We start from the raw sequence: 24,958 nt of genomic DNA, 5'->3' as shown, positions 1-24,958 counted from the left end.
TCCCACATCTCCAACCAGTTAATAACTCACCCATTAACAGGGTGCTATTGTGGCTTGTCATGCAAAAAGCATGGGGAAAAGCAGACCCCACAAAGGATGTGGCACTTGTGCAGCAGCATACCATGGAGGCAAGCAGGGTTTTCCTTCAGGGCCTTTGTTTATTAGGGCTACAATCTCGACTTCTCAGCTGGTAACAACTAATACAAACACAAGTTATGTTTGATTCACAAGTGTTTCAGCCTTTGATGCCTCTATTCCACTTCAATTTTAAGGTAACCAAGTGAACTCATCTATCGGTCTCTGACCTAATAAGGTTACACTCCCTTTCTTCATTCCTACCTTTCAATTTCATCAGCTCTGCAACACAATCAGAAAAGGAATGTTAAAACAATTATCACCTAATCTGAGATATGTGTTTGGTTAATACCAATAATGACAGATGTGTCTGCCACAGAGGAATAATTATAACAGTTCTGTTGTTTGAAAATCAAGCGGAGGTGAGGGACAGTGTCATCTTTACATTTGTGTTCAAATCACTTAAAAGAGGCAGAGTCAAGAAGAGTGTGAATATTTACCATTCCTTCCACCTCCTCATCCAAGCCCTCCACGGGCGCGCACTCGCTGGCGTGCCCGTAGCAGAAGCAGTTCCCGCGAACCACCATGTCGTAGATGGCATAGTAGTACTTCTCTCGGATCTCCATCCTGGAGTCCAACAGGTTGTCTCCCAGAGTGTGCAGCTTGACAAATTTGACTCTCAGGTTTGTGATCTTCAATAGGTCTGCAGGGGACACACACAAAATAGCTAACCAGCAAGCCCGTTTTGGAATTATTTGCCAGATAATATTTTGAATGGGAGGAAGCCAGGAGTGACTTCCTAAGCCTGCTTCCTATGGGCAGATTAGATCAGATTTGATTTCAGCACCTACACATCACTTCATACTCCCCAAATTAAAAAAAAATTACATTATTTTACTACAAGTTGATAACTGCATAAGTAAATTTATGCATAATTTTAAATATTGGTCTATTTTATTATAGACATGCACAGGCACATACACAAATGTTGAAGGCAAGGAGAAAACCACTACCTAAAAGACACTGGTTCTTTGGGGTTTTAAAATATAAGATGGGTAAGGACTTGATATCAAGAAACTGCTGCCAAGTGGACCAGGAGCCAATAGACTTATGAGACTTTTGGAAAAAGTCTTAGCTGGAAATAAAGACAATTCTTCTTTTGTACACACCCAACTTTGCTAGGAAATGTAATTAGTTACATTTTGTGGAAAGAAGTAACACCCCATCACTGACCAAACACAAAGAATTTCCAGAGGGATAATCCATGGGAATACAATATTGCAGTAATTAATACCATCCACATGTCTACTTTGATATTGTGAATCCTGTGTAATTTCTTATGGCCTTGAACTAGGCTTGACAAAGCACTTCAAGACCATGAAAGCAGTTTCTCCTTTAAAATGCTGAGTAAAGAAAAAAAATAGCATTAAACTCATAGCAATGAGCAGACACTCCTCTACTTCACATATTTCCTTTTGCTCCAGGTAGCTTTACACTGAAGGACATGAACCCAGCCTGAGAATGCATATTAAATCAGGTCAGGTTAAGGCTGAGCACTGCAGTTCCCCCAGGCCAAACACCCCACAAGGTTTCTCTTAAAGCCACATTGAGCAACAGATCTCTCATGCATTGCCATGACCATGCACAAACACTACAGCAAGTTGTGGTTTATGAGCACATCTGAGTGATCCAGCCATGCCAACTACCATGGCCAACTGTTCCAAAGTCACTACTTTGTTCTGAAAAATAAAACATGACCCCATTGATTTTAGCTAGAAATGCACAATGAAATAAGTACCTTTGTAGCTCTCTTCATTTGCTTTCTGAATACTGTACAATGATAGGATCATATTCCAAGGTTTCTCTTGGCAACTGCATGTATTTTGGGGAAAGGGAGTCTTTAATGAAAACAAATCCCTGACATCAACTAAGAAAAGGACCAGATCCAAAGAAGTGTGTAAGAGCAATCCCTTGAGTTCACATAATTGATCTTTATTTCCCTGCACATCACTGTCTGAGTCAGGAAAAGGAGCCATACACAGAGATATTCATATGACTTCAAAACTGCTACTGGGGCTAATGCATGACTTCGTTAGTGGATTACTGGTTTTCCTAAGCAAATAAGTGCTGAAATGCTCTCAAATCAGCCTGAAAGGCAACTGCATACATACTCTGAATCCTTGGACTGTATGGATCTTCAATCCGAAAAGCAGGATCTAGAACACGATATATTACCTGGAGGAAAAATCAAACAACGAAAGATTCAGCTTCAAAAATAAGAGAATCTGAATTTGTAAGGAAAAAGTCTAAGCAACAAACATATTAGAAAAGTTGTCTCTGACCTCTCCCTCTGTTGAAGGTTCAATGTCAGAGTATCGGGAATCACAGATTATATCATCCACTTTCTTCATGGGTCCAGTTGAAATCCCAGGAAAGGAGCTCTCACAGTCGTATGCAAAATACCTGTAAACGTGCCAGGTCTGTCCAAAGTCAGATGATCTTTCAATCAACATTGCAGCAGGACGGAATGTCTAACGGTAAGAAAAACAATAGATTTCATTCTGTTAATTATTATCTGCATTTACATTAAATCTTAGTAGTGCGAACAATCCACATGTCTGGATTTTAATCTCTCTCCCTGCACCGACTATTTCCCATATGTGGAAATATCGGAAACACTTTTCTGATGATATTCCACTTTCTTCTCAGAGGCAGACACATGAAATAACACTCATCAAGCCATAGACTACTACCCATCTTCAAAAGATGGCACCCAGTGGCCAAGTGCTTAAACACATTTAAACAAGAAAACTTGTAAATTTTTTGATTCCAAACTCTTTCTGAAAAGTGGGGGTTAAAGTAGGGCTTTGCAGAGACAAAAATAATTTTTTCCCACAGCTTGTGGAAAGCAGCAGAGCCCTCTTCCTTGCTGTACCTCTTGTCCTTATCTTTTACAAAGGACCTAATTGGCTTCCTCTCATACTGTAGGGAGCAGGAGGTCACTGCAGTACTTCCCATCCAGCTCTGACACCCAGAAGTTACTGCTGAGCAGGTAGCTCTGAAGCTCAGAGAAGCCCCACCATTTCCTCCTTGCCTGACCACATGACCTTTGCAGCATCTCTGATGTTCAGCTGTCCTCTGTGCTGCCTTAAGAAAACCTTCTTTATGGAGATGGAGAGGTTCAGCTTCATCCTCTCACACTGCATTTGACTGCCCCCATCCCCAGTGACCCTTCTCCAGCTGGCCTTGCCCAGACTCTGGCAGGCTGCATTCACCTCACCAAACCAGTGTCCTTCTTACCTACACGTATTCAACTCTAGAACAACAAACTAATGAAGTTTTGAAAAGATTTTTAATCCCACTGACCTAAATAAAATCATGTTTTCATTTTTGTGCTGCCTTTCAAAAACCAGATATTTACTTAACCCTAGCTTGTACCTACCAAGAAATGCCAACAATCTCTTCCTTAGTTTTATGTATTCAGTGAAGGACCTCCCAGAGCCAAGCACAAAAGCATTTCAGTCACAGCTAGAAAGAAATTTTCTCTCTGCTTCCTGCCTGAAAATATCACCCAACTTAGAAACTAGTATCTCACCCAACAAAAAAATTTAGCAACCCAGAAGTAAGACAGCTCAACTGCCTACCACACCAAGTCCACAAGGCATCATTCCCTTGCAGTCTTCCTCCTGACAGCAGACCAAGCCCCAATTTGTACTGGGGTACAATGGCTGCAGTGCCAGGGTTTTTTGGGGGTCCCTCACTGCTGGCTTCAGTAGAAATGACCACCTTCCACCTCAGCCACCACCTTAAGTCACAGGGAGAAACCCTTATTGATGCCCCAGGAAAGAGGAACCAGCTGTCCTAGAAAGCTGATGCGCAAAAATGAAGAGATTAATTTGTCCACATGGGAAGAACATTTAGGATGTACGGGACATAAGCTACCATTCCAAGACATCTGTTTGTAAAAAAACAAAGACACTTTGTGTACAGATGTTCCTTCTTCCTGAAGACCTTTCCATTTGCCAAATGAAAACTGATACCATGGCCAACTTTTTTCAGGAAAAAAACCCTTGCTACTATATGACTTAGCTAACGATCTTCTAGAATACAACCACTAGAAACACACCAGTACAAAACCCAGCTTCAGCACGACTCCTTCTACAGCCTCACTGGAGTTCAAAGACAAATCAGAACTGCGTTGGCAGCTCTGAAAACTTCAGGCCAAACAGTTCAGACAAAGTCCTAATCCCAAATATCAAATAGATGTGAAGGACTATGAGATCTCTCATTTCCTCATGTTTTAGGGTTCAGGGTAAGGCTGTGGTTTCCTTACCTTGAAGGTCATAATGAGATGAGTGAAATGAAACTCAGCCTCCAGGTCCAGCTGGATAGTCACATTTTCCAAACCTGCAGGGGCAGAGAAAAGAAAGTGTTCAGCAAACAAGGACACCTGCCAGTCTCTACATCTACATTTTGCCAAAGCTCCTCACTCTGTTGGCATGAGACTATTTTCTTTACCACTTGGTTCTGTAGTGGAAAAGGAATTTGATGGTTTAGTGTGTGTCTGAGGCAGAAGGGGAGACACCAAGAACCTGCTGGAGTGTGCGATTCCTGCGCGTGATCAGCACCAAACACTACACCCAGAGCGTGAGCCCACAGTGCTGCTTGAGACAGAGGCATGGCTGGGACCAGCACAGGCTGGGCCCTGGCACCAAAGCCCCCAGTCCAGCTGGGGATGCTGAGCCCAGATGTGTGTGGTGATCACAGGCTGTTCTCCCACAGCCCAGCCTCTCTGGCAGCAGCAGCAGCACAAGATTGTGCAGCCCTAACACCCCCAGTGTCACTGATGCCTGGTGGGGGCCATTCCCCACCATTTTTCACTCACTCTGGACTCTCCTGTCCACAAAAACAGCTCCTTTATAACCTGGTTTTGACACACTCCTAAAGCAACTATCACAGCCCTGCTTTGCAGTCCCAAGGGTTAAGAAAATGGTGAGAGGAAAAACGGTTTCCCAAACTGCTGTAAGACTACCTGTGGTCAAGGACTCTACACAGAAAGGAAGAAAAACAGCCAGAAATATTATTTTGCCTTGTGAAAAGAGCTCTCGAAACAGCTGGATACTAATTATACTGTAGTTGGAAATAAAAAATAAAACCAAGATTTACAGAGAGGAGAAAGGGTAAGAAATGAAAATAATAAAACAATAAGGCACTTAAATTTTTGACCAGCTGTAACCTTCTGTGAAGCATGCAGCAATGGTCCCTTATGCTGTATGCCTGAAAACATTAATTGGACAGAAAGAATCATTTGTTTTTTATTGTTGAAGGACATTTTCATGACCTTATGAGCTAAGAAACTTTTTTGTGTGAATGCTGCCAAGCCTGTTGCAAAAAACATGAATTATCTGGAATGCTGGAAGAGGACTGCTGGCGGCAAGTAGTTGATCTAAATGGTTAAAAAGGATTTAGTGAAAATCTTTCTTTAACAGGCAGCAAAACTGTTACAAATATTACCTTTTTTTTTTCTCATATACAATAAGGCAGCTGCTGCCAATGAATTTGCAGAAATCCCACCCTGTCCAGCTGGCTTTAAGGTTTCAGGGTAGGACTGCTGCTTGAGAAACCCTTGCCGCCTTGTTCTGTGTATGAAAGCATGCCAAAAGCATAACCAGAAAAGTAAAACAGGCAGAGGAAGGATTAAAAGAAAAAACCAAAAACCAATGTGAAAAACCAGCAAAAAACCACCAAACTAATATGCAATTTTTGTTTTTAATGAGCTGGCTTCATTGCTTGGCCAATGGTACAGAAATTCAGGGAGCTCAGGAGAGAGAAGGCAGCTTGTAGGGTACGAAATATCCCTGGCTTTACTGTCCAGGGGTAGGAGAAGGAAACTGGAGGACTGCAGGCAGGGCAGGAGCAGCTCTGCGCCCACACCCCCTCCTTCCACAGCCTCCAGCCCGGGCGTGGGGAAGCCCTGGGATATTTGCTCCTGGAAGGCTGCTCCGCTCTTGCTGCCCAAATATGAGGGAGATCTGAGGCCAGTGTGGGAAACTCTTCTCTTTAGGAAAGGATTCTTGCAGAGTGCCTGGACGGCTGCTTCCAGCACTCCTGGAGGACCCGAGGGGTTTTGTTACACATTAAGGACCGCTCCAGGGCACACAAAGGCAGCCAGTTTTACTCATGGCTCCTCACACAGCATGATCCTTCACAGGACAGTAATCAGCAGGCCAGAGATAAGAGCAAACCCACAGGTACCCTTCAACAAAAGGAGGGAAAACAGCTCCCAGCCCCGGAAATTGCTCCGGACAAACCACATACCATTTTCCGACTGCCACCAGAGCTTCAGGCGGTTTGGGTCGAACGTGGTGACAACATTTTCAATGCGATGGCTGTCGGGATTGAGAGTATCGTGGAAGGGATCCTCCGAATCACATATGAAACATTTTTTGTCCTCCTGAAACAACATGATAATCAGCATTACTGATTTTATCCATGGGGCAATAGTTGCTTCCTGCAGATAAGGGTATTTTCCATCCACATCACATTCCACTCATTTTGCCTGCAGGAGTCATCAAAGATTTTTTTTTTTGTTGAAACGTTCAGTGTTTTTACCTCTATGAATTAATGTAATGGAAAGTATGCCAGGAATTCCATAAACTTCATTTTTATGGGAAGCATGCTTTCAATGAAAATTGCAGTTTCAGGAAATCTCTTCCAGTGCACGTATTCTCCAGTGGAATTCAAAACCAATGGCAACATCTACAGAAAATTGCTGAATTGCTTCTGTAAAAATGCACACGTGCAAAACTGCATCTTAACAACTCGTGAGAAATAACTTTGCCTTTTGGAAGCTGCCTTGGAGATGCAAGTTGCCTGCATTAGGGATACCTCCCTTGAGGCCCAGTGCACATCAAGGAGCCCTCAGTGATTTAACCCTTTTCTCTGAATTCAGCTGGTCCAACTCCTACCCAAACCTTGCATCCTCAGCTGGTATTGCAACCCCAAACTATGTACATAAGGTCCATTTGCACACATTACAAGGTCTGCCCAAGCAAAACCAGCTCAGAACAAGTCTGGGATGTGCTGCTTGGGAAAGCCGGAAGCTTCTTCACCAGGGGACAAAACCCCATTCTGGCTACTACTATAAACAGCGCTATTTTTGCATTGTCCTTCTGCCTAAAACCACCACTTTCTGACTGCAAGGCAGGGTGCAAACTGAACCAAAGGGAGGGATCCTGCCCAGACCAACGGGAGGGGGCAGATGAGGAGAGCTCATCGGATGGCAGTGAAGGAGCCCCAACACAGCAAGAACTCATCCCTGCCCAAAGCTACACAGGCATCATTCCTGCAGCACGTTTATGGAGACAGATGCTGTTCTTTATCAGCCAAGAATGTGACAGCTGGCAGGTCTGCACCACACAGGCTTTCCATTTCACCAGTCCTGGCTTCAGTGGCTCCTCCCAAGCTCAGGGCTTCACCTCCCACGAGCCCTCCAGCACTCGTCCGGCACAAAGAACGGCAAGAGCAGGGTCCCAGGAGGATGTTCCCTACTGCCTGCTCCAGGCTTCTCTCCCCCCACGCTTCATGCCACAACTTGCTTCTCCTCTGACCAAAACTGAATCCTAGAAGACCTAGCAGATCCTAATTCTGCCAAGCACTCAGTGTGGCCACACCCCATGTTACTAAGAGGATACTGGCAACTTCCATGATTTCTTCAATACCACACACTATGTATGGTTCAGAATAACCAGGGACATCCCAAACACTGAACCGGGGCAGGGAGATCAGGAATATGGGCACATGAGAACTTTCTGAAGTGATGCTTTTTACAACGGCACTTCAACATTTTTTGAGACAAGAAAATGTAACAAAGCACCTTTGTTATTTCATTCTACCAGAGATGCTTATGTTGCTAAAGTCAATCCCAACATACACTGAAAATGTTCAGAGAAGCTAAATCCCTCGTCAAATAAAGTAGAGCCATTAGACAGAACTTATATGGTAAAACTGAAGGTGGGGAAAGGATGAAGGGAGACTTGGTAACTTCAGGGCACAAATGAGTCAAGGGCTACAGCCTCTCCTGCTTCCTGTGGTTTTCCTTCCAAGTGCCAGAATCCGGCCCTATTGTCTACACAGTAATTCGTCCGGAGATTATCCCTTTACTTTCAGTTCAACAGAGTTCCACGTATATAACTGATAGTTTATTCTTCTCCACCATCCCTTCTCTCTCAGAGATTTTAAGTTTGATGAGCTGCTTCTGGCTTTAAAGAGCAGCAGCTCACCAGATATGCAGAGACAACATCATTTGCATCCTTCCACTCCGAGACCATACACATGTAATTACATTACTGGGACTGTGGACAAAACACTGCCGAGCCCTACAGCCCACTCTCCTTTAGGAAGCTGTCTAGACGGCTCCGAGCGAGCCGGGAAATAAAGCATTAACTGAACTTACTGCGGCACATTCTTCCTTATTGGCCTCGATCGGGAAAGGGGGCCGAAAGCCGCGGGCATTCCCTGCACCCGGGGTGCGGGGTCCCGCACGGGGCACAGTGCTGCCCGCGCCCCCACCCGCGGGCGGTGCTCGTCTGTCCCGCCGGGCGGGCGCTGCCCCCGCACCCCGCGCAGCCCCGGCTCAGCTCCCGCAGGAGGCGATGCCCGCCCCAGCGCCGGCCCCGAGCGCGGTGCCCGGGAGCGCTGCCCGCCGCGGCCGCCGCTCACCTGGAGGTGGCTGACGATGCAGTAGGGCTCGGGCTGCCGGAGGCCGCAGGTGGAGGAGGCGGAGAGGCGGGCGGCGCGGCCGATGAGCAGGTCGCCGGTGGCGGGGTAACAGCTGCCCTCGGCGCAGCCATAGCTGTACTCGGGCTCCTGTGCCGCCGCGGGCCACAGCGCTGCGCGGCCGCGGAGGGAGGGAGAGAGGGAGACACAGGGTGAGAGAGGGACACAGGGTGAGAGAGGGGGACACATGGTGAAAGAGAGGGACACATGGTGAGAGAGGGGGACACACGGTGAGAGAGGGGAGCGGGAGCGCGGCCGGGCTGCGCGCCCCGAGCCGCCCCGGCGGGCAGTGCAGAGGCGCGCCCAGCCCGCCGTGCCCCGACGGCGGCCGGAGCGGAGCGGAGCGGGAGTTACCGAGGCAGCAGCAGAGGTACAGCGGGAGGCGGCCCATGGCGGGCGGCAGGACGGGACGGGACAGAACGGGACAGGACGCGACGGGACGGGACGCGGCTGCCCCTCCACGCCGCGGCTCCTGCTGCTCCGGCCGCTCCACGCAGGCGCCGCCGTTCCCGACCGCGGCCCCGCGCCGCCGGGTGCCCCCCGGCCCTCCTCCTCCTCCGCCCCTCCGCATCCGCGGGGCCGGGCCGAGCCCCTCCCGGCCGGCCCCCGCCCTGGGGCAGCCCGGCCCTCAGCCGGGGCACGGAGCGCCGCCGTCGAGGAAGGGCGGCTCAGGCGGGGTGGGAGGCGAGCTGTAGGTACAAGTCCTGTCCCGCTGTAGCCGGGAAGCCCCGAACGGGACACAGGGAACTCCGGCCCCCCGCCCGCAGGCTGTGCCCTTCCAGCGTCGGGAGCGGGCTCTGGGCAGGGTGCGACAATCGGAAGGGGGTGGTGGATAGGTGGGGGGAGTCACCAATCGAGTCTCCCCCTTCCCTGCTCCTGTCGGTGGAGAAACAATGAAGGAATGGGATTATTGACTTAATCCTGCCTTCTGCCGCTAGTGTCGATGGAGCCGGGCCCCTGGGATGGATGGATGGATGGATGGATGGATGGATGGATGGATGGATGGATGGATGGATGGATGGATGGATGGATGGATGGATGGATGGACGGTGGTGCATACTTGTGTGGAAGGGCCCAAAGCCCAGCAAAGCACCAGGGGTTTGACAACTGTCCCACGCAAGGCTCAGCAGCCCCGCTCTGCCTGGTGCTGTGGTGCCAGCACACGTGGCTCAGGAGTGCCATTCCTGGGGACGGTGGCTGCCATACATGGCCAGGCCTGGCTCTGGCACAGGCAGGGAGGCCCAGCAAGCCTGGAGCAGCCGCTGCCAGGCTGTGTCACATTCCCTGGGAGCACACGGCACTGTCGCCTTCTCAGGGGCCCTGGGGCAGCTGCAAGGAATGAGCGGCTGTGCTGGAGCTGCCCCTGCGCCCCAGCCTCCCACATCAATGCCCTGGCCTCTGCTGGGGATCATGGGGCTTCACTGGCTGGGGGCAGAGTCCCCTCAGCACCCAGGGAAAATGTTTAGGGTTCAACAAACACCTAGGAGTGTGTATGAAGGATGGATGTGGCTGGCAGAAATGCCTGGGTTTATATACCCAGGTTGTGCTTGCACGTGTGTAACACGTGTACTTGTGTAAATCTTTACCAGGTACCAGTGCCCCCCAAGAACACTTTGCCCTCACTATTTGTGCCAGAATGAAAACACACCATGGTCTGTCTGGCCCAGCAAACCCTGCCGAGGTAGGTAAATATGTTCATTCTCATTTTACAGATGGATAAGCAGAAACAGAGAGATACCAAGTGACTTGCCCTAAAGGTTAAACACCACGTTTGAAACATAACCCAAGACTCTGGATTAAAGAACTTGTGGAGCTGTTTCATTAAAGAAATCCATAAAATTAAATCATTCTATACTGACGGGGCAGGAATTGTAATATCCTAAACTTCTTCTGCAATGTGGTCTTCTAAACTCAGAAAACAAATTCAGTTTCATAACCCTGTTGTATTTTTTAACCTTCAGTACAGCAAACATTTTTGTCCCCCCACTAACAGAAATGTTCTGCTTTGCTGCTGGTAGAGCCTCCTGTGGCCCATGGCAGATGGGCAGCAGCAGCAGCACCCCATGTGCAACTCTTTCATTGCCACTGGACTTTTTCTGTCCCGTACTTTTCCAACTTTGATTGAAGTTTTCTCCTTTTGGTTTTTTTTCCTGTTTCGTAGCCTTGTAGAAGTCCTATCCTCCCCTACAGGCTCCTTTGTGCCTTGGCACAGAGAGCATGAAAACGTGCTTTGTTCCAGCCTGGGGGTGACCCTGGCGTGCGACACCAGGGCTGAGCTGGAGCTTCGGCCACAGCCTGGGGTGGCCACCATCACCCACAACTGTGGCATTCTTTCAGACATAACAGAAACCACCACACTCAGTGTGTGAGTAATTAGGAACAGGGACTCGTGTCCCTCCCTCTCTGCAGTGCGCGTGACAAAGAGTGAGTGGGAGTATTTTAATTTGATTCTTCAAATGATAAAATTTCAGTTTAGTGCCCTATCCTTGTGGTTGGTGAACCACCTTTGCCTCCCTGGAGTGTTTGTGTTTGTGCATGGTTGGAAGTCTCAAAAAACAAAATTTCAGAATTTGACCCCAGTGGGACCCAGTTGGTCACCCATGTTCTTAAAGCACTGCAGCGGTCAAATGCCTGGCAGACAGAGCTGATGATATGATTTTGATTAAATATATTTTGGATTATATGTCAGTTTGGTTGTGTTGTTTGCATTTTGATTAATGCTATTGAAGTAAAAATGCTCTACAGCAGGAAACTTATTTCAATTCTTTTTCAAGAAACAAATTTCTGAAGCCATTTCTGCCCACAAGGAGGAGGTCCAGGGGAAACTACAAATGGGTACTTTTTTTTTGTGGGGAAAATAGGCATTTTCCCCACAAATTAACTTTAAAAAAACACTTTGTAAGTTTTTGCATCACTTCCAATGGGAAATGCTACACAGTTGTAAACTTCTGAAGCTGTCACAGGATGGATTTGGAGTTCTGTGGCCACTGGTCCCATCAGATCTGCTTCCTTTGTGTCGGAGCATGCTTGGGGGCAGGGAGGGGAGGTTAGGCACTGTGCTGAATTTCTTGTTCCTGCTTCCGCTTTGCTCCCAGCGATTTCTGTTTCCCCCATGGATACATCTCCTCTCCAGGCCTGTTTAACTGCCTTGTGTTTACAGATTTCTCATCTGTGCAGCTTGTGGAAAGCCATTCAGCAATTCTCATAGTCAACAGTGGATTTTAGGGGGAAGTTCTCTTTCAACTTTTTGCTTGTGAATTCAGATTTTTAAAGCCATGAATGAAATAATTTTGGTTTATATGCAATTGGAAATTTCTGTCAGAGCTTCAGTTTGTCTCTCCCAGGTGCAGTCCAGCAGAGATGCACTGAAACCTGAAGAAAATCCTCACTACCTGGAGACCTGCATGTGAGCAGCTTGGTGTGTGCTCCGAGTAAAACACAGATGTTTGATTTCATTATGTCAAAGTCAGACTAAATACACTCATCTGATTACAGCCTAGTAACTTAGAAAGAAGCCTCACACCTCACAGATGATTTTTCCAAAGTGCTAAAATTCAGAAAATGCTAGCCCACAAATTCCATGCATTCCTGTGTTCAGGTGGCTTTGTTAGATTATATCAAAATTATAATTTGATTCCATTATTTTCACAACAGAATGTGTCAGTGTAATGCATGTTGCACATTGCCCTGGAGCACAGCTGGTTTGAGTTAGAGGAGTATCTCTGAAATCTCATCTGCCAGCAATTCCCACCCAAGCCCCCAGCGCATACCAATGCTACTTTAGCTCTTGTAAACACGGGGTGATAACTATGCAGTGTTTATCTCCGTGGGATCGATAAGGATTGTTTCACGGGTGCTGCTGGCATGGGTAAATGTCAAGAGCCCTGTGTTCCCGCAGAGCATTCCCGAGTTTTACAGATGTGGTCTGGGCTGCGTCCAGCTCTGGAGCAGCACCGAGCTGAATGCAGTCCCTCGCAGTGGGACAGTCCAGCCAGCAATGACACGAATGCTTTTGACTGAGGAAAACCCATCATTGGTCTGCTCTGCGACCTGCAGGAGTATGTATACCGAGGGTGGGAGTTTGAAACTGAGGCGTAGCTCACTTCAGTCTTTTTTAAACTCTGGCACGTCTATAACACTTGCTTAACCACAGAGTCCTTCCTTATCAGTATATAAAAAAATAATTACAGCCTAAAATTTAGGCCAATTCATGTGTTCTTGATGGCTAAAAGAAACTGCTGAGTGAACCCTGACTTCTGTGAAGTGCTAAATTGTGGGACAAGAGCTGGAGAAACCGGTTTTCAACATTTCTGGTCCTTTAGACTCACAACTTAAACCTAAGAGCTGGAGTTATTCTCCAGTTGCTGGTTACATTAGTGAAAAACGCGTGAAACCCCCTATAAGCATAAGAAAAACGTGCACTGCAGGAGCGCCAATGTCAGAGAAAATACTTTAAAGTTGATTTCTGCGTTAAGCATCTGAGCACTGCCATCCAGTGGGCAGCGGGGAATCGGCTCTGTCCCCCAGCGCCCGTGTCCCCGTGTCCCGGCGCTGCCCGGAGCTGCTGCCCGCCGCTTTCCAGGAGCACAGCGGGACCCTCAGAGCGCCAGGCTCTGTGGGAGAACCCTGCTCTGCCCCGGTGAGGAGATGGGGCTGGAGCGCTGACAGTGCCAGGGATGCTGCTGGATGTCAGCAGGAGCGGCTGCAGGAGCCGCGGGGTTTCACTCACCTGCATCCCGCTGCAGGAGCCGCAGGGTTTCACTCATCTCCATCCCGCTGCAGGAGCCCGCGGGGTTTCATTCACCTCCATCCCGCTGCAGGAGCCGCAGGGTTTCACTCACCCGCATCCCGCTGCAGGAGCCCGCGGGGTTTCATTCACCTCCATCCCGCTGCAGGAGCCCGCAGGGTTTCGCCTGCATCGCCCCATCCGAGCCTCGGCAGCCCCGTGCAGGGTCGTGGCACAACCACGGTTTGTAGGGGTTGGCAGAAGACACAGGGTGCTGCTTCAGTCTGTCTTTGGGACAGCTACCAGCAGCTCTCTGAGCAGTCTTCTTTTTGCATTTCCAGCCCCCCTCCTCCACCACAGGAAGCCCTAGACTGTGCACAGGAGTATATTGTAGAGCTCCTTCAAAGACTACACCTGATTACTAAATCAGATGGTTTATTACAAGGTATTTCCTATTTCCATATAAACTCAACTGGACAAAAGAAGAGAAAGAAAAAGAGGTAAAATTACATTATTCACTAGGCCATTTCAGATGTATTTCCAGAGGACAGTGGCCTGTGCCAGGATGCTCAGGACGTGGTAATCATGGTGATTTCAGCTTCATTTTACCTGATGGTCTGTTCAGACCCTAACTCTTGCATGTTGCATACTTGCTTTCCTGCTCCGTGATTTCATTTTTAATGGCTATCACTTGTTCCTCTAGTTGTCTCAGTTGCTCTGCTTTGTCTTGTTTGGTTTGATTCAGTTCCTGAAGCTTCTTCTCCAAATCTAGAAAAGCAGAGACATGCAATGATGTGAGCAATGATGCTGACATTTGTTGCGTAAGTAAAATCCAGTGATTAGTAGCATTTCTTTTTCCATAAGTTTTAGAGGCAATAAGCCCATTTTGAATGGGAAATGTTATATGTGCAGCTGGACGGAAAAGTCTGGCTTCTGGATAGCAAGAGAAACATGATAGCCTTGAAGAAATTAATTTCTCAGCATGTGCTTTTGTCCATCAGCTAGGATGGGATGGACAGAATGTGGAACTCTTAAAGGACTTGGTTTAAATGGAAACACCTAGAGGAACAGTGATGTGTGTAAAGGAACTGATGTGTGTAAAGCCTAGACAATTTGGGTGTGATGGGCTTAGATCTCCCTCACTTCTGTAACTCTTTTCTGCTGGTTCCTGTGAAGCTACAGCAATGTAAACATATTGGTCATGAGTTAAACCCACGGGATTCAGGCCTGTTTCTAATGTCCTGTTCAGGCATTTGGAGTGACTTGGATAATCTTAATTCTTTTCCTCAAAGTCTGTGCTCAAAATATTTATTTGGATCCTGTCCTGAAGAGTTTTCTCCTGGGATAGAGTTTCTGCTTCAGTTTTGCTGATGTTACATGGTATTTTCTTATTTGAGCCTGGCAGGATCCTAGGCCTAAGGGTTCCCAGTGGGAATGCCCAGGTCTCTACTACAAGGAGGATTAGGTTCCCTGTGTGCAGGGACATGAGATGTGCTCCTCCTTTTTGGTGACCCCCTGAGCTGTGAGAGCAGCACTGTGTGCCAGGACAGCCACAGCAGCTCTGTCTGCAGTGCCTGTGGCCCCTCTGCCTGACAGTCATGGCACCCCAGATTCAGGGCACCTCAGCTGCAGTCTCCACAAGCTGTGGTTGTAGCTGGTTTGCTCTGCCATTGCTCAGAGATAAGGTCTGAAGGGGAGCAAGTATGGGCTGATGGAAAACAGCTGCCCTGCAGCTCTGTCACACCAGCCCTTGCCTGGGTGATGTAGGAAAGACAGAGCATAGAGGAAGGATAGAAGGTCCAAGTGCCCAAAGCAAATGCATCAATCAGGGCCTCCAGATAAATCTGCAGCCAGGTTTTATGCAGGTTTTGCACTTGCCCTGTTTTTTAACTGAAGAAAATCTCTGCAAGTCCCTGTGTGGACAGTTCATAACCTTTGCTTATAGCAATATATTTAAGTCAGAAAAAGTACATAGGCCAAATCAATTCAACTGCTTTTAAAATGAGTAGCTTCAGGCAGGGGTTTTCACCAGGTAAAATGTTTTAAACTTAATTTTGGGTGAACTTAGTGTGTTAGTGTCTGTGGCCAAGGACTTTAGCCTTGAATTCATGACTATACAGTATTTACCACTCACTGTGGAAATGAGAACATCACCTGTTATTCTTTTTATCTTCTTTTCAGTCTCTTCAGCCAGTTTTTCTGCTTCTTCTTTCAACTGCTTCACTTTTTCTAGTGTTACCTTTGGAGGTCCTTGGGTTTTTAGCTTTTCTTGAAGAATGGCGTACTTTCTTTTAACATCAGTAAATTCCTGTAACAAAATGCCATTACTTAGTTTAAGAGCATCTCATAATTAATCTGGTGTACAGAAGGAAATTTTAATACTTTTTTAACATCCTCTTGGAACCAAAGTTTAGATTCCCCATTCTCTTAAATATTAAAAAATAGATCTTTAATTTGTAGACATTGAAAAATGCTTTGCAAAATGTAATAGAAATCAATTAAAACAAAGTGCCTGTGGATTAATCTAAAGGAGAGGGAGGGGCGAGGATATAAAGAAAATATTATTTAATATATTATTTAATTTATTAATTTCTATTTAAGTTTATGCCGGTTTTGCTTCTGTTGATAGGGCTTTTCTGTAAATTTCATTTTGCCATAAGGCTTAATTCAAATTTAATGAATTATCTGTAGCAGCATTGGGGTTTTTACATTTTCGATTGCAGTAATATTTACTGGCTAATCTGTTCCCTGCTGGTCTAGGTTGCTGTTGAGGCTGCAGCTTAGATTTTGTCTACAGTTCTTGTAACTTGGAAGAATGGCCATGTTCCAAGCTTGTGGTGTGAGTACTTGGTTCTTGCCATTTTAGCAAATTTTTAGCTGCATTTTAAGAAAACTGAACTACTGGAAAGCACCAAGCCAATCAAAAACTCCAAGTTACTCCCACAGCAATTTTCTCTGAAGGAGAACGACACAGGATGAATTGTCAGGGTGCTTCCACCACTCATGTATTTTAATATCTGGTTTTGTAATTTGTTCTGTTGTGTTTATTGGTGCCCATGGTGACTACAAGTCTTATACACAGTGCAAGAAAAATGTCTTGAAGTAGCCAGAGAAATGTGTATGTTTTCTGTCATTCAAGCAAACAGACGTGTATGCCAGAAACCTTAAAATAAAACACAAATTCTTCTTAACCATGGCATTTTACACTGCATGGCATAAGGAAAATGTTAAAATTTTTTATGACAGCATGGCAATGCTTCTGAAGCAAAAATACTATTAAACATGGGGGAGGTTTTTTCCCCTAAACATGTGACAGAAGAGCTTACATTATCCATTTTCTGGGCTTGCTTGTGAGCTGCTTCTGCCTCTGCTCTTGCCTTTGTAGCTTGGTTCTTGTTCATCAGCATTTTTGCCTGCCATGTGGCACTTTCATCTTCCATCTCAGCCTGTTTGGCTGACAAGTCATTTAGTTTATTGTTTGTCTTGTTCACTTGGTTCTCAGCCTAAAACAGAGCAATTGAAGGCTGTGATTTCTCATGCAACATCCATCCAGCTCGTGGAGTGTAGTAATGAGGGACTGTCAGCGGATTAAGAGACACTTAAGCAGTATGGAATTGGTGTCATATCTATGCCACATTCTGGTTTTGTTTATTTAAGTTTATGTTAATGAAACTTCAGAATGAAATATCTCTTTCTAATAAATCTAGCAAATAAATTAAAATATTTGCAGCAAGATACCTGAGAGATTTGTGTTCTGATGCTTTGTATCTCTTCATTTGACTTTATGATGGCGCTTTTGGAGTGCCCTTGGGACTTCACAACATTTTTTAGTTTATTATTAATTTCATCCACTGGCAGAAGAGCTTTAGCTGCTTTGCTAAAATGGAAAAAAGGAAGTGTATGTAATATCATGGTGTGGTGAGCAAAGCAAGAACATGTTTCAAATGCACCCATGCTGACATACAGGAATGTTTCCTCAAGTCCAACAACAACCACTAAAATTGTGGTAAATTGGTAAAGCAAAACCTCAGAAAAGGGCTTTGTGGGGGAGCACCTGAGCTGCTGTACTCAGGGTGAGGTTGGATGCTGCTGGCTGCAGGGTGGTGCACAGCTGGGAGGGAACACTCATGGGTGAACATGTTTTTTCTCTTGTTTGGTTTTTCTCACCCTTATTCAAACAACCCAGTGAGCCAGATGTAATGCTCCACCAGGTCCAAGGTGGAGTTAAGGAGCTGCTTTGGCCTCTCTGACAGCAGGCAGAGGAGCCAGAAGCTGTCAGGAGCTGCTCCTTTCAGCATGGTGGCTGCTGCAGCCCGAGTGGCAGTGACAGAGGCCCTGTGGAAAAGGCAAGGTGGAATCTCCATCTGAATTCTCCTTCCAGTGTTACTGGGATACTGCCAGGGGAATGGAGCAGTCCTGCTGTGCACAGTGCCACCCCAGCTGGCAGAATGAGAATACTCTACTTACTCAGCTTCTTGTGCCTCCACCAGCAGTGTCTGAGCATCCTCCCTTTTTATGTTTCTCTTGTTATTCAGTTTGTACTTCTCACAGTGGTTCATCATGCTTTGGAGTTTGCCAAGCATGCCTGTGAGCTCTTGTGGAGTCAGGGGTAGGTTTATTTGCAGAACATAATTTGCCACCTTCTCGATGTCTTCTGGAGGGGCACTCTCATCTGCAACAGAAATGGAGCTGAGAGTATCCTGAAGCAGCTCCTTCCTCCCAGCAAACGGTCATTATGGCTGCCTACCCTCTGAGTTATGGGGGAGAGTAAAGCTGACAGGCACAGCAAGGGGGTAAGAGAATTATCTCCAACATTTTGTAATTTAATATTATGCTTCCAGATACTGCTGTTAGTGTTGTCAGAACTGGCTGAAATGAGGATTTGAACCCACTTTGAACTGAGTTATTAAAATTCTGATGTAGGACAGAGCCCGTGGAGGGCTTTAAATCAGTGCCCAGCACAGCTAGATGTGTCAGAGCCCATTTCTCCCCTGGCCCACAGATCAAAGAGGTGCTGGTGAGGCTGGGGTGTGAATGGAGGCTTCCAAGCTGGCCAGTGGGTGTAATCCCTTCCCTGGAGTTGCCACAATATTGAGAAAGTGGTTCCTTTGCTGGTTAATGAGAAAGGCTAAGCTGCAGAGGGAACTTGGGTCAGACTTGCATAGGATGGGAATTTACCATAGAAAAAACTGTATTTTGAAAATTCCCATTACAAATGAGCTTGTCCTAGCTCTTTGCTAAGAGGCAGAGGCACACACAGAGTAGTCAATGTCTTGAGAAGTCACGTCATCAGTTTTGTTTTCTGTTCACATTCATTTATAGACAAGACCTTGTATGATAAAGCAGTTGAGATATGTTAAATGGTTGTGGTAATCTGCAGAGTAAGTCAGCAAGGATTAAATAGAAGACATTTAGTGTGCAAACAGTAGTGAATTCCTGAGAGCTATTTTCTGTAGAAATTTATTCATCCAGAATCACCATTCACATCAATGTCAAGTTCAGCAGATTTAATGTATTTTTAATGTTTAACTGTATGCTTCTCAGCTGTTCTTGTTCTTAAAATTAACAAAAAAAAGATTTGAAAAAAATATTTTAAAATTGTTAATAAATGCTGTCTGTCTATTAAGAAACATAAAAGAAGAGTGAAAAATGGAATTTTCAGTGGCTATCAATAAAAATCTGAGACTCTTAAGCAATCAAATTGACGTAAATCTTCTAAATCAATAAAATAATGTAAATTTTTCTGAACAAAAGAAGTCCTCTGTCCTCTGCCCTTGCTCCCATTTGGACGTAGAGGTATGAATGCCAAGACTGCAATCCATAGAAATTTACAAGATCAGCTACATTGAAGAGATTAAAGAAAATCCTGCCACATTTGAACCCTTTGATGTGCATCTGGTAAAAAAAATTAGGATCTGTTTCCTACAGCATTTTTCTGCAATCCTGAGAGTGGAAATTTTTTAGGGTAGATACGGTTGTTTTGTTAATTTTTTTTATGAGAGCTGTGAAGTTCTACCAGAATCCTTTGATTCCTCGAGTTACAGCTTTATGGAGAGGATGGAGTGGGATGTGTCCTAATTCCCACGCTCCCTACCGAGAGCCTCTATTTATGGGCCTGGAAGAAGGGGGTGGAATAACAATTTGAGGGTACACTGGACATGCCTGGCCATTATATTTTGTATGAAATTATTTTAGTCCTTTAACCAGATAAACCAGGAACAGAGAGAGTTAGTTGGAATTAAACTCAGTAATAAAAGATGATAATCAGAATGTAACAGATATATTGTGAAATCGATACAAAGTACTGTCATCTAGGAGAAAGAAGCACTAGGAAAAAGGGATTGAAATAGTTTGTACAGTTCAGGATGCAGATGAGAAATTTCATGCATACACAGCTAGATCATCTTCTGGCTGTCCATTATGCTGTGTTATACTGGAATATATTTATGAGAAATGAGTCAAAAAGAACATTGCATATTTACCTAACAAGAAGACTTTCACTTTTTGGATGAACTCCTTAGTGATCTCTCCATCAGCTTCAATTTGATTGATAGCTGTCTCCAGTTGCCCATTAAATCGTGAGCCTTTCAGTTTGCTGTCTTCTGCCATTTTTCTAAAGCTTTTAACCTGGAAATATTATTAGAAACAGCAGTGCCATTTTCTGGAGGTTATCTGCCACTGCTTTGAAAGTTGGGCTCTGACACAAAGGTAATTTTGATCCAGCTTCAGCTGGAATCACTTGATGTGGCTTTGAAAAGTAGTAGGAGACCTCTTTGGGGAACTCCAGAAGCTGCTACATCCTGGGCTTCATCTGGCCTCAGAAAAAGCCTAAATCAAGCATTTTTTCCTCTCTGCAACCACTGCTAAACCACAGCTCCCTCCTGTTTCTAAAAACAAATACTGACAGTTATTGCAGTACTGTAGCTTGTCAGTGATCAGATTCAGATCTGATTACAGAAAATGTGATTTCATTTGTCATTTCACGTTGGACTTGCTGTTAAAAAACAGCTAAAGAGGTGTCTCGGTTTGGAAAGACAGGAGTCTGCTAAGGAAGGCAGGAGCCTCCCTGAAATGGAGAATGTAAACCCTCCCCACCCTCTGAATTGCTATAAATTTTAACAAGAGGACACAAGGAAGGTAGAGTTCAAGGCTTGTCTTTAAAAGTTACGTTTCGCCACTAAATTAGTATTCTTGATAATTTAAATGAGAACTTCAGACTAATTATCAAATTCCAACAATATTTTACTTTGGTAGGGGCTTTGCCTTCCAGAATGGCCCAAGTAACTCTGTGGTCAGCAGAGAGAAGAGATTTGGTCTTTCCCCATGCAAGGAGAAAAATGCTGATGTTTTTATTTCTGAAACGGCTCAGAATAGCTCACTCAGGTTACCACGGGGGTGCCTGAGGCTTGCGCCCCCCGGGCGATGTCCCGGCAGCCCGGCAGCGCTCAGGGCTCGGCGCTGCCCCACTGCTCATTTCCAGCCCGGCTGGCTGGGATGCAGTCGAGGGCATTTTAAAGAGAGGAAATGGATGCCCAGGCATCCTGCAGGGACAGGACAAAGCCACAGCAGAATGTAATTTCTGCTGGAAATGTGCTTTGCCTATAACTGGAACAGGCATCATCTCTGACTGTTAATAAGAACAAACTCCTTACTGCTGCTTTGGGATTTGTCTGTTTTGTTTCCTTGGCATACGTTGCATTGGCCACACTTTGCTTGAATTATTTTTCACTGCTACTGTGCAGTATAGTCAACTAATTGATGCCCTCCTAAACATTACTGGGGGCAGAAAAGCTTCATCTTGAAATTATTTTCCAAAGGAATTTATTGGCAAGCATAAGAGTAGTAGGAAGTTGTATAAATAGAGCTTAACACCATGCACAGCAGTAATCCCATTGCAATAAGCATGTCAGGCTACTGACAAATGGTGCCATTTGAATCTTTCCCAGTAAAAATTTAGACAATTCTAGCCTGAAACCACCTACTCCCATAGAAACCATGGCACCATGACTTTTGAAATCAGCAGCTATGAGGAAGAAGATCTAGATAAAGCCAATCTCCTGGTGGGGCTGACACCTGGTACTGAATCATGATAGGTCTGTGATGCTGGGATAGAGTCCATCACTATGTCACCACTCTTTGTCCAAAGAGCAGGTGAGTTTTTGTAGATTTGTGACCTCCCAAATCTCATCCTCCATCCATTTCACTGAACAAATGTAGGTTTGATATACAGCACCTGATTCGCAGGTTCCTGTAGCTGAGCAGTCAAGTTATTCAGCATCACAGCAGTCTCCTCAGCTTTCCTGAAGGCCTCAGAGGAGAGAGGAAGAGCTCCACTGCAGTCTGGGCCACCACACTGCCTCAGTCCACGACTATCCTGGCACAAAGCTCCTCCACAGGCTGCTGTGGCACATGGCTGGTCTCCTGGAACACCACAGATCTGCAAGAGGGAACATGCTTATGTCAGGACTCCTCTGGGGGCCTGAGATACACTCCTGAGGGAAGGAAGATGTTTGACATCATGTGAACATTGACTATAGGATAGGATATTCCCCAAGACACAGCATCTGGTCTTTATAAAGATGGATATCACTGCCAGGCACAGGTCCCTCTGCCCTGATTTGAAGGATGCAATGGCAGCCCATGGCTCTGAGCATCCTTGCAGGAGCCATTTGTTAGGCTGATGTACTGAGTGATGTACTGAGACCCTTGCTTTGCTCTTCTTTAGCAAAAGGGCTGAAACCTTTCCCTAACTATATCCAGCCCATGGGTCAATGGCTTCTTCTAAAGGATCCAGGTAACCTCTGACAGAACAAGGTGCTGTGTCTAGTCCTCCATGTATTTTGACACAGATATGGAACCTATAGGCTTAGGTGGATGATCTCTTCCAGATTTGTCATGAATTGGTACTATCAGGTATTTACTGCTGCCCTACAGAAGAGCAGAAATCCCCTTCTTTCCCAGAGGTGACACAAAGGATATTGAGCACTCTCCATCTACTCCAGGACAAAGTCACTCTGGTTAGTTTAACTTACTCATGGAGGAGGTTTGCCTTAATCTTTCTGAAATTACTCTATGACCCCTTGAGACTAGAGAGTGCTTGAACAGTTCCTTGTCCTGGGAACAATGGCTTCCAGAAGGATGGAAATAACTACAGCTGAGAAGTGCAGTTGTTCTGTGATTGGCTGTGGCAAGGAAGTGCCATTTGCCAGAATTAAAAATGCATGTAAGCACCCTTTTAAAAGAAAACCTACTACAACATTAAAAAAAAAGTTTTTTGGTTTTTAGGGGTTTTTTAACTTGCATTCAAAATCCACAACACCTACCTTTTCATTCAGGTTTTGGATGTCAGGGCTTTTGATCATTCTGAGCTGTTGCAGCACACTGCCTGCATTAAAGACCTGATGGTGCAACATAGCGAGGGCGTCCTTCCTGGTGTACTCTGAGTGTCTTACAGCAGGGGTTGTCCCCCTGGTCCTCTGCTCTGCCAGCAATGATACTTCAGAGTGTTTCCTAATGTTGCTGATGGCCTCTGTACCAACAGAAATTGAGTTTAGTACCAATGGCATTTGGTTGCATTCAGTTTGTGCATTTGCTTGAATCCTGGATAATTGCTGAGTGACAGGTGATTCACTGGTGTTTAATTTGGGAAGCAGGGAAGGGCAGGAACTGTCTTTTCCTCAGCCAAGCCTTTTAATCCTTTACTTATCCAGTTGCCAAATAGAAATAGTTATCAATGCTCATAAAACCTGCTAAACTAGATGAAAAAATGCTGGATCCTGTGTCATTCACAGGATGCCAAGGAGTTTGACAAGGCAACTGAATAGTTAGAAGTATGAAGGAGATCCCATTATTGACACTAACTGCTACAGATCTGCATTCATCAGTAGCTCATGCATTGCTGCCATTGTTAATTGATAAAAGCTCCTGACATTTATTATGTTTTAGGCAGGAAAACTCTTTCTGCCAATTGTCATGAAATGATCAGCTGCCTGATTGAGTCAGGAAAATAACCATCCTTTCTGCTCAGCATAGCACCCAAGAGTTAAGTGGTCTGCTAGAGTGAGACCAAAATTTATGTTACAAATGGGAATATATGAGGGCTTTTTTGTCTCTGGAAAATCCAGTTTCAGGATTGATGAATTAAAAAAAAGCACTTCCGTGATAAGCTAATAGGCCAGGCTAAAAATGCTTTCCAGCAAGAGTCTTGTTTGGTTAGTGAAAGCTTTTCCTTAAGTAGGCTCAAAAGGGTTGGAGAATATTCCATTTTTTGCAGATTAATAGCCTGAGAAAAGGATTCAGGCCCTTTGCAACACACATAATTTAAAGCTGTTACTGCTGCTGTTGAGGTTTCCCAGATCTCCAGAGAGCCCAGATTTGTGCCCACATTCCTAGGCAGAAATGTGTCCAGAGCCAGAATTGATGTGTCAGCAGTGAAAAAGCATTAGAGGTCTCTGATTAACATCTCTCTTTGTGCTGGTAACTGACTGAATTAAGAGTTGAAGTCAAAGACAAGACACTCAAAGTCCTGCATGCTTTGATTCAGGCTCTAAAGCCCTTGGCTGTGCTTTGATTGAAGCTGAACAATGTTTAGCTATCATGTGGAACCAGGGCTGTTTATTTATCTTGTCATTCTTGGAAACAATATACAGTTTAAAGCTAGCTCTTAATACAAAATACCTGGCAAGGGATTGCTGTAACTCCTCATCTAAGCCAGAGATTTTTTTCTGCGCAACAATTCCATTGCAGGAATATTTCACAGTGGTTCAGCTCTCCATTAAATGGCCTAAATGCATTTTCCACATTTGGTTTTTGATGGAGCTGTAGAGATTCCAAGTTCCTTTACATTAAACACAGTGTCTTAGCACAGGCTTGATTTACAACCTAGGAAGCTTCTCTCACTGGGTTACTGCACTTCAGCTGCTGCAAAGGCAGGGGCCAATGCTGGAAACCCATAATTTAATGAGATCTCATAGACTGCAAACATTCTTTTAAGGGCACTTGCATCTTGGTTTTTCCAGTGGTTTTAATTTATCATTAGATATTGATATTTCCAGGTCATCTAGCTGAACGTGTGCCTGTGAGGAGGACTCCAGCTCCTGATCCTCTGCACAGAGACACAGGCAGGAGCTCATTCTCTGTGTGTGTCTAGGGCACGAGTGCCAGATGTGCCCCAGATGGTGAATCTGCCCCAGCAAAAAGGAGAGGAAAAAGCACAGCCATATATAGGGTATGCTGCTGGTCTGAAAGGAAGATGGGCTGAGGAGCCAGTCTCTCTCCTGGGTATCAGAAAAGCTGTTTATCTTGAGGGAAATGTTATTTTTGTGCTATTATACGCTTGGTAGCAGAACCAATGAATATTTGTGGCCTTGATAGGAAATT

At 45.4% G+C, this 24,958-nt stretch overlaps 2 protein-coding genes and 1 long non-coding RNA gene across 3 annotated transcripts in view; 1 reads left to right on the top strand and 2 right to left on the bottom strand.

Moving 5' to 3' along the window:
- LAMB1 (laminin subunit beta 1) overlaps positions 1 to 9,375 on the bottom strand; it is a 42,302-nt gene extending 32,927 nt beyond the window's left edge. Inside the window, exons 1-7 of the mRNA XM_064702827.1 lie at positions 9,208 to 9,375; positions 8,797 to 8,966; positions 6,394 to 6,529; positions 4,409 to 4,482; positions 2,418 to 2,606; positions 2,247 to 2,310; positions 576 to 778 (exon numbers count right to left, since the gene is read on the bottom strand). Of these exons, the coding sequence (XP_064558897.1) occupies positions 576 to 778; positions 2,247 to 2,310; positions 2,418 to 2,606; positions 4,409 to 4,482; positions 6,394 to 6,529; positions 8,797 to 8,966; positions 9,208 to 9,244 (873 nt within the window). The 5' untranslated portion in view covers positions 9,245 to 9,375. The remainder of the gene's footprint in view (positions 1 to 575; positions 779 to 2,246; positions 2,311 to 2,417; positions 2,607 to 4,408; positions 4,483 to 6,393; positions 6,530 to 8,796; positions 8,967 to 9,207) is intronic.
- On the top strand, positions 9,119 to 12,405 carry LOC135442715 (uncharacterized). Its single transcript, XR_010438709.1, has 3 exons — positions 9,119 to 9,223; positions 10,443 to 10,534; positions 12,198 to 12,405. It is a non-coding gene; the product is annotated as an uncharacterized LOC135442715 (long non-coding RNA).
- Positions 12,406 to 14,135: 1,730 nt separating this feature from the next.
- LAMB4 (laminin subunit beta 4) overlaps positions 14,136 to 24,958 on the bottom strand; it is a 41,110-nt gene continuing 30,287 nt past the window's right edge. Inside the window, exons 27-34 of the mRNA XM_064702828.1 lie at positions 22,903 to 23,108; positions 21,813 to 22,016; positions 20,062 to 20,206; positions 18,047 to 18,251; positions 17,318 to 17,456; positions 16,906 to 17,082; positions 15,734 to 15,887; positions 14,136 to 14,347 (exon numbers count right to left, since the gene is read on the bottom strand). Of these exons, the coding sequence (XP_064558898.1) occupies positions 14,208 to 14,347; positions 15,734 to 15,887; positions 16,906 to 17,082; positions 17,318 to 17,456; positions 18,047 to 18,251; positions 20,062 to 20,206; positions 21,813 to 22,016; positions 22,903 to 23,108 (1,370 nt within the window). The 3' untranslated portion in view covers positions 14,136 to 14,207. The remainder of the gene's footprint in view (positions 14,348 to 15,733; positions 15,888 to 16,905; positions 17,083 to 17,317; positions 17,457 to 18,046; positions 18,252 to 20,061; positions 20,207 to 21,812; positions 22,017 to 22,902; positions 23,109 to 24,958) is intronic.

This window comes from Zonotrichia leucophrys, chromosome 1A, assembly GCF_028769735.1.
Source record: "Zonotrichia leucophrys gambelii isolate GWCS_2022_RI chromosome 1A, RI_Zleu_2.0, whole genome shotgun sequence".
Taxonomy (NCBI): domain Eukaryota; kingdom Metazoa; phylum Chordata; class Aves; order Passeriformes; family Passerellidae; genus Zonotrichia; species Zonotrichia leucophrys.
The sequence above is the reverse complement of the archived record's forward strand: the minus strand, read 5'-3'. Positions and strand labels throughout refer to the sequence as shown.